This window comes from Paramisgurnus dabryanus, chromosome 23, assembly GCF_030506205.2.
Source record: "Paramisgurnus dabryanus chromosome 23, PD_genome_1.1, whole genome shotgun sequence".
NCBI classification, from domain to species: domain Eukaryota; kingdom Metazoa; phylum Chordata; class Actinopteri; order Cypriniformes; family Cobitidae; genus Paramisgurnus; species Paramisgurnus dabryanus.
In genome coordinates this window covers 3,584,582-3,596,711 of record NC_133359.1, presented here as the reverse complement: position 1 = coordinate 3,596,711, position 12,130 = coordinate 3,584,582, and the positions used below count along the sequence as shown (strand labels likewise).

At 37.1% G+C, this 12,130-nt stretch overlaps 1 protein-coding gene across 1 annotated transcript; it reads right to left on the bottom strand.

Moving 5' to 3' along the window:
- Window positions 1-142: 142 nt before the first annotated feature.
- Window positions 143-9,798, bottom strand: pgghg (protein-glucosylgalactosylhydroxylysine glucosidase). The gene is made up of 14 exons (XM_065277284.2): window positions 9,494-9,798; window positions 7,525-7,783; window positions 7,232-7,442; window positions 6,702-7,137; window positions 6,484-6,603; window positions 6,218-6,349; window positions 6,028-6,139; window positions 5,732-5,804; window positions 1,876-2,012; window positions 1,616-1,749; window positions 1,380-1,475; window positions 1,198-1,295; window positions 783-1,003; window positions 143-535 (listed from the first exon to the last, which is right to left on the bottom strand). The coding sequence occupies exons 2-14, from the start codon at window positions 7,769-7,771 to the stop codon at window positions 459-461; spliced, it is 2,094 nt and encodes a 697-aa protein (XP_065133356.1). The 5' UTR covers window positions 7,772-7,783; window positions 9,494-9,798; the 3' UTR covers window positions 143-458.
- Between the last annotated feature and the right edge of the window lie 2,332 nt (window positions 9,799-12,130).

Here is a 12,130-nt window from a genome sequence, read left to right as displayed (position 1 = left end):
ATTTGAATTGTAGAGACTTAGTACAACAATAAAGATATATATTAAACAAAGTTTCATTCAGGTCTTTATAAAGCATAAAAAAAGTATTTATTATTAATGATTGATTATAATAAATGTATTTGACATTATGCAGTACACAAAATGTAGGATTTGAATTTAAGAGAATTAGTACAACAATAAAGATATATATTAAAGAAACTTTCAAGTTTTTATGAAGCATAAAAAACATAATTATTTATTACTCATTATTTGTTATAATGCATGTATTTTGCATTATTACAGTACACACAATGTAGGATATAAATGAATGAGCATTATAACAAAAATATATATAAAGATATAAATCACACAATGTTTAATTTAAGTCTTGAAAAAAAAAACTTTCCTACTTAATAAGAAAATAAGTAGACAAAATAAGAGCACACGGAGAAGTCTTGGCTGGTTTGAGGTGAAGATCATCAGAGAGGCCAGCAGTAAGATCCGGAATTCTGCTTACGGATCTGACCAGGTTGCCGTGGAAATGTCACAGACTGTCCTGTGGACAACCAATGAAAATATTACTGATCACAGGTTCCTGAACCGTGTATATTTGTTATAACCAACAAAAATTTAAGTGATGTTTTCCAGTTAAAAGTCACTCTTAAAATGCTAGGATGTTTTGAGTGATGTCCAGGTCAATGCTACACAGTTGCTAAGGTGTTCTGGGTTGTTGCTAAGGGGCTGTTTAATGGCACAAGTCAAACAAGTCCACCACATATGAGTCTCAGCTTATTGTTTATTACCTGGATTCAGTGGGATTGTGGTTCCTGTATTCAGTACAACTTCAAGAGCATCCGGTTCCTTACTTCCAGAACCCTCTGCGGGCTTCCTCACTGTCACACTCACTTCTGTACTCTTAACCAACCAATCCATCTTGTTGCCAAGGTAACTCACACCTTTCACACTGAGTGCATCGACTTCCTTTGGTAGCAATGGAGCGAAGGCAAGGCTCTCCCTCTGAACTCTGATGGATAAAAAAGACCTCAAATCCTATTCAGAAATGACTCTAGCCGTACTAAAAAAAGATTACATGTGATCAACCTCCAAAAAAGTGCACACTGCTTGGAACATGGTATCTCAAAATGCAATGAACATTTTGTAAGTAGCAAGCTGGCATTACATTCGAAACAGTCTGTGAAATGACTATGAGAGAATCACCTGAAACCAGTATAGCCAAAGAGCACTGCTTGAAGAAAGCCACCCATACCAGTGAGAAAGTTTACACAACCAGAGCCATCGGATGTCTCACTCCATACCTACAAAAAGAGAGATACTGTTAAATCTACATACTATGTAAAGCATGCATACGGTAAAGAACGAGTAGTATGCATGTGAGGTACCTGAAATGGTTTTTGGATATTTTTGAAGCATTTCTCCAGAAGCTGTTGCGCTTTTTGCGTCTCACCAAGTTCAAGCCAACCAACAGCAAACATACCCTACACAAAACACACACCCAATGCATGATAAATACAAGCTGTACACACACAGATAAACACTTAAACACTTCTGCAAAACTATTATCCGTTTGATCTTCCAAAATGCTATAAATGCAAATGGTACAGACTACTATGTGTACCCAGGTCATGGCTGGTCCAAGTGGATCTGTGACAGCTTCATATGTTTCCAGATCATTCTGTCTGACTTCTGGGGTCATAGACATGCCCAGAGGATATCCCAGCAACACTGTGTCTGCCTGTTTGACCTTAGTTCCTGTGAAATAGAAAATAAATCGACTTTTATCCAGCGACACAACACTTATGTTATAGATTATATTTTAAACTGGTACTTATTTAGAAAGACAAATCTACGATATAACAAAATGAGGGCATCTCTCACCTTGTGTGTATCCATCAAACTCTGGATGATATTTCAGTTCCGGGTCAAAGGGGATTTTGATCTTATCAGCGATGTCCTCCCATTCATTAGGAGAGGGGTGTGATAAAAGGCTGGCCAACTCCACAGCAAACCGAAGACTTCAGAGAGAGAAAGAGAGAAAATTTATCATAATAATATACAATTTATATGCATTTTCATGTGTTTTGTTAGGGCATTGCCTTCTTTATTACATTAGTCAAAGTCTAAAGCACACAACTATTCTATTATATTTTGGTCTTTAGATATCGATTGGTTAGGAGGATTTATCAGCATGAATTAGGCACCAAATGTTTTATACTTAAGGTTAGAGGTTTAAATCATTAACTTATAATTATGTAGACGGTTTCATCGGACGCACATGCGTTGTTGTGGTTGCGCGCCTGAACCGAAGTGACCTTCCGATATTTATTTATCAGTTTGGCTAGGGGATAAACTGATCTTTGAAACAAATTGACCTCGTCGAACGTAAAATGTTTTGGTTTGCTAAAGATGAAAAGAGACGACGAGCATGATCACAGCTGTGCGGAGAGTATTGGCAATCAGGCAAGAATTCAAGGATCTGTAGCCATGTATACATTAAGGGGACATATCATAAAATCAGAATTTTTCCATGTTTAAGTGCTATAATAGGCTCCCCTGTGCTTCTATCAACCTAAAAAATAAAAAATAAAATAAAAACAAACGTAGGGATGGCTAACGATTAATCGCAATTAATCTATAGCAGAATAAAAGTTTTTTTACATCATATATATGTGTGTGAAGGGTGAACTGTGTATAGTAATTTTGTATAGATAAATGCACACACATGCATGTATATATTTAAGAAATGTTTACATGTGTACATACATTTGTATATTTATGTATAATTTACATAATTATTATACACAGTTCACACACATTTATGATGTAAACAAAAACTTTAATTATGCTTTAGATTAATCGTGATTAATCGTTAGCCATCTCTACAACTGAGTAACTTAATTTTGGTAAACCATTCACAGCAAGCATGTGAAAAAATAGGTCATTGAAATTTGGGTCCCCTTGTGATGTCAGAAGGGGATAATACCGCCCCTTAACCTGCAATATCCAACCACAGCACTTACATTTAGTGCAGAGATCAGCTCATTTGCATTTTAAAGAATAAAACCCAAAACCGGGCAAAACATTTTTGCTCACATCTACAAAGTGTAAATTTTAACATGTTATAATAAATTATATATGTGGTATTTTGAGATAGAACTTCACATGCGTACACCAAGGGCCCTATTTTAACGATCTAAGCGCATCGTCTAAGGCGCACGGTCTAAATGGGCGTGTCCGATGCCACTTTTGCTAATTTAACAACGAGAAAAATGGTTTGTGCGCAGGGTCGAAAATGTCACGGCTAGTCCGTGTCATGTTTTGTGTATTGCACTGATCCGTCTCACCTGGACTCTCATTGACTCATTAAGCCAATACACCACACCTGTCTTATGTTTAATTGTCTTTGTATTTATATGCCTTGTTTCTGTCACACCGGTTGCCGGTAGATTGTCATTGTCATTACTTCCATGTCTGTTCCTGTTCACGTTGGATGTTCCTGTGTTACTTACATGCCTGTTATTTTACTCCTCGTGTTTTGTTTCCAGTTTTATTATTAAATGTTATTTATTGGTTCGAACTCTGCGTTTGCGTCCTGTCTCTCCAACCCTGTCGTGACAGAATCTACCGGCCAGCACTGGACGCAGCGGGTTCACGGAGGGCGGCTCCCCCAGGAGTTTTGTCGAGGGGGAGTAGTGACATCGGGGTGTATTCCCCATCAGCCCCGATGTCTCTTGGGGACCACCGTGAGCGATCGCTCGCTCCCGCGAGCATGCGGGAGGAGGATCGGCCCAGACGGTCCCCCAACGATTGAGTCGTCGACGACGTTCCCTCGGAGGACCACCATCCTGCTCGCAGGGGGATCCGGAACGGACCACGCCCGATCATTTCCCCGGGGTGGCTACCGAGAGAGGGTCTCCGTTTCCGCGAGGGGATGGGAGATGACTTCCGGGGGCAGCTGATCGCCGACGATTCCCAGGAGGGGGGTAATTCGTCTGCCTCGGTTCTCGGAGCGATCGCTCCGGTTCTCCTGGCGCAGTCCGGCCAACCGTTCCTGTTGGTCTCGTCCCGGCGGCTGCCGGCTTCGCCAGGGTCCCCAAGCCCTCCACCCCTCCCTTGGACTCTTGCTACCAGACTTTGTTTTTGTTTTGTGTTTATTTGAGTGTCTGGTAGCCACTCGTAGAGGGAGGGGTTATGTCACGGCTAGTCCGTGTCATGTTTTGTGTATTGCACTGATCCGTCTCACCTGGACTCTCATTGACTCATTAAGCCAATACACCACACCTGTCTTATGTTTAATTGTCTTTGTATTTATATGCCTTGTTTCTGTCACACCGGTTGCCGGTAGATTGTCATTGTCATTACTTCCATGTCTGTTCCTGTTCACGTTGGATGTTCCTGTGTTACTTACATGCCTGTTATTTTACTACTCGTGTTTTGTTTCCAGTTTTATTATTAAATGTTATTTATTGGTTCGAACTCTGCGTTTGCGTCCTGTCTCTCCAACCCTGTCGTGACAGAAAAGGGTTGTACATATTTTCCTAATGAGTAATGGGTGTGTTTTGGGCGTAACGTGCAATAAACCAATGAGAGTCTTATCTCTCATCCCCTTTAAAAGCCAGTTGCACTGGCGCTGTGCGTAATCCCTATTTAGATAACGGACCTTGTAAACTGAAAAACTAAGCGGAGGAAGAAGACCACCAGTTTAAGAATAATGTTAAAAATGTGTTGTTTTCATTTTTATTGAAATTTTAATTTTTTAAAAGCCTTTTTGTTTTTCTCAGTCATAGAAGTACAAATAGCAGGCTTTAAATTGCTATAAATGTATTGATATCCTACATAATCAATGTAATCTCATAAAATAATTTGCAAATATGCAAGAAAAGGTTTGTACTCTAAAAATACAAACAAGAGATAAAGGATTTACAAACGTGCAGAGAGCCGAAGCATTTCAGCATTAGAACAGCACCATATGGGTTTTTTTTACAAAGCATTACTTAAAATGTTTCTCATCTCACCATATCCACAGGTACAGTGTCATCATGTACAATAAATCCGTAAGATAGCATTTTAAAAACATTTAAAAACAGATGCATTTGTTTAAAGCAAAGCATTTGTTTACTTACCAGGCTACAGGTGAAGCAGCTCTTTGCGCTTTCTAACGTCTCATAATTAGTCCTCATTTATGTCCAAGAGACTCAATAATAATCTTTTACATTCAATTCTTTAATCTTTCACATTTAAAAGTGTTTTTGTGCTGCTGCGCATTCATGTATGTGATAAGCAAACCCGCGCTGTTGTCCCGTTTATAGGCGCATATTACTAATGCGCTCTTTAAATAACAAAAAACATATTGCGCCATAGACTTTAGAGCAGGTTTTTGTTGGTCAATGGCTTAGTCTATTTTAGTTGCCTCAAAATAGCAACGCGCCAACAATGGGCCTGAACACACCTCGTTTTCAGACCAGAATGCAAAATGCATTTGCTATTTAAACAACGTGGCGCTAAACGTGAAAATGATAATTGCGCAGGGTGGAAACTTGCAAAAGACACTTGCGTCGCGCATTGCACCGGGTGTTAGATAGAGCCCCAAATGTTTTTTTGACATCTTAAAAAAGTCTTATGAAATGTCCCTTTTAATTTTACACAGTAACATTAACTCAGTGTAATAGTTGACCTTCTATAAGCAATAGTAATAGTGATGCTTGCCTTACTAATGATGCACACAAACACACACCTGCACTGGGCAACAGCATTTGTGAACACCGAGTTGTCAACATTGGTGTAGTACTCATCAGGAGGTATCACTCCTTATGGACAAACAATACAGAAACAAAATGTCAGTTTGTATATATACTAAGAATAGAAAATAAAACATTTAGTAGACACTTTAATCCGAAGCGACTTAAAATAATGAGGACAACAATAAAGAAATTCATCTAAAGGAGGCAATTAAATGATAAGTGCTATACAAGTTACAAAGTTTACAAAATTGCTAAACGAAAGTGATATGACTGATATCACTTTTCGTACCTTTGATATGGTACTCCTGCTTGGTAGGGTCCCATGTAACCCTGGAAACCCAGTAGTCGGCCACGCCCCACACCACCTCGCTGCCACGCCCTTCCTTGAACATCTCAATGTCCTATGTGGAGAACAAACACAGATGTTCGGATGTGTTCCTGCGCTAGTATGGGAAACTGTGTGCTTGCAGTATCTGTACCTGTGTGAGATAAAAGTATTGCTTGAAAGCCAGAACCACGTCTCCATTAATGTGGATTTCTTGCTGTACTATGAGGTCATCTGGACAAACGTCACGTCCCGTTACTGCGCCCTCCCATGGAAACTTCAATCCCTGAGGAAAGAGCAAGATTTTTCTTCGACCAAAAAATGTGTAGTAGCACTCATAAAATTTACAATTCATGACTTTAGTGCATACTGTCAGTTTATAGAAGGCTGCCTGCAAGAACGACCAACTACCGACTGTACCTTGTACCCCATCTGTTTAGCGTTAGCATGAGCGCCCTCTACTGTCCCAAAACGGTATTCCAGTACATCCTTGGCCAGTTTAGGATAAAACAGCGCAATACCAGGGTACATCCACATGTCCTGTTTGAAAGCCAGAAGGTCACATATCTATATATAAACATTTTTATATACAGATTGATGACCCTAATTTGGGCATCCTGATGCCCTGTGTGACACACCTGGTCCCAAAACACATGTCCAAGGTAATCTTCATCTTTGCCCCCATTAGACAAACCCCCAGGACTGACTCCGCCAAACGGCTTGGGTGCTTCATTAAAAGATGGGAATGCACTGAGAAGATAAAACATGCAGCCAATCAGAGCACGGTTCAGGGTTTCTGGTCCCACCACCTCTATGCTGCTTCCTGTCCACAGCTCCGCCCAACTCCTCAGATGGGAGGGGCTTAAGTCACTGGAAGCAATGAGCTCCAAACCGGTATCGTAATATGACTGGGCACTCTCGCTGTTTCCGCCAACAGCAACCAGGAAAACCCAGCTGGAGTGGCTTTGGTCGGGCAGGAGTGTTACAGAAGTTGTGATGGGCGTCCAGATCAGGTGCACAAATGGACGGATTGCTCCAGGAACCTCTGAAGAGATTGTCTGTCCAAAAATATGCCTGAAAAAACATTGCATATCGCTTATGTTTAGGGTAAGGAGGATGGCCTACAACGGTGATATCAAAAAACCATTAGCAGGAAATAAAGATGTACCTCCCTCCCTTGTAGTCGGGTGCTTTTTGAAAAGTGATGTCATCACTCTGAGGGTTGAAAGAACTGTCTAAGTGAACTTTGATTGGTTGAGCACAGGTCTCCAGACGCTGAAGGTGAACCTCCATGATTAGGAGGTTTGAATGCTGCCGGTGAGCGTACAAAACCTGAGAAGCTTCAACACGAGGCGTGACTACAGTGTGAGAGAATACACCTGGTTTAAAGAAAGAGAGACATTACAGAGTGAATATATCATGAATTTGATGCTTGTTTATAGGAAAGACTTTAGGTCTAACCTGCACGCATGTCTAACTTGTACGTATGACGTCCCACTTCCTCCGGCTTTATTTGTACAGCCAGCGGACATGGAATGTCGGCACGGTGACAAGCCCCGCCCTCTCCATTATAAACCCCGCCCATATGCATAATTTTATCAAACACTCTCCATCCCAGCAGTCCATTGGTGAGTGGTGGCATGAAGCGGGGGTCAGAGGGCAGTGTCTCAGAGGTGAAGATGTATGGGTCAACAGCGTCAGAGTTCATTTTTGCTGATACCTGAAAAAATTTAAGCATAAAGAAATCATGTGTAAACGTAAGACACTTTAGGCTAAACGGATGTACAGTGTATAAAACATACAGTAAGTCGTTTTGTTGTCATGTGATGACAAACCTATGAAACAGGAAGTCATGATGAAGAACCCTGTGGTCACTCATCATGATTGTGTGTCAGGGTCAGTAGTCTCTTAAAATAACGCATCATTTGACCTTTTATGACATTATAAGGTCAAATGGTAAATAATGAAGAATACATTGTAATATACAAAATATTTTACAATAATGATACTTTCAATTTTTTATAGCTTTTAAAAATAGGGCTGTCAAAAGATTAATCGCAATAATCGCATCCAAAATAAAAGTTTGTGTTTACATAACATTTTAACAGTGTGTGTACTGTGTATAATTATTATTTATATATAAAAACACACCCAATCATGTATATATTCAAGAAAAAATATTTATATTTATATAAATTCTATAAATGTATATACAGTATTTAAAGTAGGGATGGGCATGATTAATCGATGATCGATAATTGATCGTTAAGAATTTAGTCGATGACGTTAATTTGTTATTGATTAATCGAATACTTTTTTTAATCTAATGCAGGTTGCGTTGCCTAGCGTAGCGTGGGTCTTGAAGCAATTAAATGAATTTCACTGTGTGGCAGCAATTCAACATTTTACCACCAGGGTGCAATATTTGACACCATACTTTGTTACCTCTGACCTTCCATTTTGATTTCAAAAAAATAATCATGAAGAGGTCATGATTTTTTGGAACAAATTAAGTCTCTGTTTAAGAATGCAGCTCGCAGCTGCAGGTTCTGCTGCTTTAGAGCACCGCATATTCAAGCGCATATATGTTCCGTTTGTCTAACTAAATGTAGTTTAACTGTTTGCCACAAGTTGATCTTGTAATAAAGGTCTCATGGAGGAAAACGCGCTGTATTTTTGTATTCAACATTTTTTAATTATAAAAGTTAAATAATTATTTTTTATGATAAAAATATTAATGATTAATCGATAGTCGATCGTTAATTCTCCCGACGATCGACTAAAAAAATTTAATCGAATGCCCATCCCTAATTTAAAGGCAAATATTTCTTAAATATATACATGATTGTCTGGTGTATTTATAAATACATAATATTTACACGCAGTACACACACATGTTATGTAAACACAAACTTTTATTTTGGAATCGATTAATCGCGATTAATCTTTTGACAGCCCTAAATCATATTAAAGTTTTTAAACATATGAAACGAACAGATATTGCACAAATATTTTTTCTTAATAAGTTAGAAGTTATCAAAAGCAAATATATAGATGTCTATAAAATTTTAAAATATAGATTAGCTTTAATTTTTATATATCATCAAATTATGTCACATTGATTAAAAACCTAAATATTCCTTAAATATTATTCAGCAAAATATGCACAATAATATTAAAAAGCTTTTTGGTGGTAATGTATACAATTGTTTTTGTGAGATTTACTGGGTTTACTCTTACGGCAGATCTCATGAAAACTGCGTATAACAGAACTTTGTAACGTTGTTTATTATTAACTAAACAAAGTAAAGCATTACCAGCTTTACCAATGCAGACATAAAGTAGATCTCAAACTTTCACTCACTCACTTTAAAAGCTACACGTTTAAGACAAAGCTATTTTAAGTCACGATAAAAGTGGCAATACTTACTGTTCAAATATCAAATATTCCTCATGTGTTGTGGTTGTGAACTAATCAAAAGTTGCCGCTGGGCAGAAAAGCAAACAACTTAAAATGGGCGGGACTTAGCGAACCGGACGTTGTTTCAGATACGATAAGTCTAAAAAAAAATAAGTATCATGTTTTAATCATATATGATATGTTCGACTGCGTGCTTTAATGTGATGTCTGTTAAAAATCACAAAGTGCTATTTAGTGGTAAATTATTTTCAAGACCGCTGCCGAAGACCACGTAGAGAGTGTGGTCACGTGCCACGTTGACCTGTTACTTTTCTCCGCGCTGAACACATTGGCCGTTTCTCAATCCGAAGGCTGCAGCCTCCGGAGGTCACATATGCAGGCTGCATACGTCTTCAAACCTGGTTTAATTAAGTTTTTTGAGCATTACATTCGCAAGACATAAGCATATTACAACAAATTACGATTAATTAAAAATAATAGCCAACTTTTAATTGTTAATTTTCTGAAATAAGACCGTCTTGATGACGTATGCAACCTGCAAATGCGACCTCCGGAGGCTGCAGCCTTCGGATTGAGAAACGGTCATTATTGTCGAGTAGCCTACGATTACTTCACCACGTTTTCACTGAAGCTTTAAAAATGTTACAGACACACGATAAAAGATGTTAAGTAATTCATTTTTATACATGTTAAAGAGTTAAACACCGCTTTAAAATTAATACCTAAATAAATGCTTATTTCTATAACTTGTCTTTATAGAGGCTTACGTATAAGAAAGCATTTTTTTTTTAAAGAGGGTATTTCATGATAAACTAATTTTTGAATGCAAAATTATTCCACGTAACTTAACAACATTTTAAACCCGGCATCAGGTTGGTCAGGGTAGCCTACTCTGATATTGTTTTTTATAATATCAGTACAATAAGAAACATTCCAATTAAAAGTATACAATTACTACACAATTACAAGCCAAAGTTAATTGACAAACCAAAAAAAAAAGGAGAAAAGTGTGTCATTTAAATTTTCACATTTGCTTGTAATCTTATAAGCTTTATCTGATTTTTTTTACTATTTTTAACTTTATTATTTTATTTTATAATTCTTTAGCATAACACAATAATTCTTAAGCACATTTTTAAAATGAGGCTAATTTGGTTTGAAGTCAGACCATTTCACTTTATGAATATGAATTTCCCCAGTTAAATCAACATTTGAATGAGATAATGATTTTCCTTATCATGTGTTTAATCATTATTAATATGTCCAATACAGTTAGCTGTAAAACAATGTTCAATTTATTTCAAAATAAATCGTTCCAATTCAACCCAAAACATCTTTGTATTCATACTATTGAAAAATAATGGAAAATGGTTTCCTTTTCAACTTGACAAAAACAACATGAGTAATCGATATTCAATTTAAACCTGTCCAACTTGTTTAACTGGGTATATGCATTATTTTAAAAGAAACCTTTAAAAGGTATTTTATTTTATTATTATAAAAAATTGTCCACTGTTCCCAAACTTAACACCAATTCACATTCCCAAAAAGCAGAAGTCCAAAAGAAACAAGCTGGGGGATAAACAACTCTATTAAATTTGTTTTTAATATAGTTATTTGTGAAAATATATTTACATCTCCTATATTAGATTTTACCCTTGATGTCATTAAGGTTTGGATCTCTATCCTGCAATTTTTTTCTTCAAAAAAAGTCAATACCTCTTCCGCATCCATCAAAACAGCAAATTCCTTGGATTTAATTGGTACATTTGTTAAAAAAAAAAAAAGTAAATTATTTTCATACCATTGATCACAGAAAAGTTTTATATTTTTTTACACCATATCTTTGTTCCAAATGCAAAATCTCCTAGGGAAAAGTATCCGTAGGCCAGAGTCCATCCCGCTAGAGCTTGTTTATGGAAATTAGCGAGCCTAACTGGTATTTTTTCAATTAAATTATTAAATTTCAACAAAAATGCAAGGTCACCCATTTGTTTAAACAAATTGTTTAGAAAAGAATTCCAACCAATTTACTCTGGTATTATGTTAAGTGCAGATGCAATACCAACAAATATCTCTTTACAAACCGATCTGCACGGATTTGCTCCTAAAGAGGTCATATCTTAAATTCATTATTGACCTCCTCAGTCACAGTGTTTACCTCGTTTACAATGCCAGTTCAAATTTTCGGTACTAAACAGCTCTTATTTATTTACATTACTGTTTTTCACTCTTTTTTTTCAGTCTAGATAGTGAACCTTATTGTGTGAAAAGAAAATACTGCTTAAAAGAAAAGCAACAGTCCTACATAGAGCAGCCTACATGAGAGATAAGGCTTAACTGGCTTGGAAAATCAGCTTAACACATCAACTAAAGTGGTTTAAGACCTCACAATACCATACATTTAAACCAGAGCTCTTCAATCTTTTTCAGGCCAAGGATCCCTTAATGGATAGAGAGACGACGACTTATGATGGTTATGTTAAAAAATAATATTAGGCATGCTACATAGCATTGACATAGATTTTATCATGGTAACATAATGCTCTTTATTTTAACTTTTAATTTTATTATTAACTTATTAATGCAAAAAAATTGCATTTAAATATTTTGGAGGACCCCCAAGGCAGTACTTGTTTTTTTTAA

Bases quoted from the DNA above. Each gene is read 5' to 3' on its own strand.
- pgghg (XM_065277284.2), bottom strand. From the start codon at position 7,771: ATGAACTCTGACGCTGTTGACCCATACATCTTCACCTCTGAGACACTG. The intron at 5,805-6,027 runs GTACGAAAAGTG...TTTGTCCATAAG, and splicing joins GCAGGAGTACCATATCAAAG to GAGTGATACCTCCTGATGAG. The intron at 2,013-5,731 runs GTGTGTGTTTGT...CTCTCTCTGAAG, and splicing joins AATGCTGTTGCCCAGTGCAG to TCTTCGGTTTGCTGTGGAGT.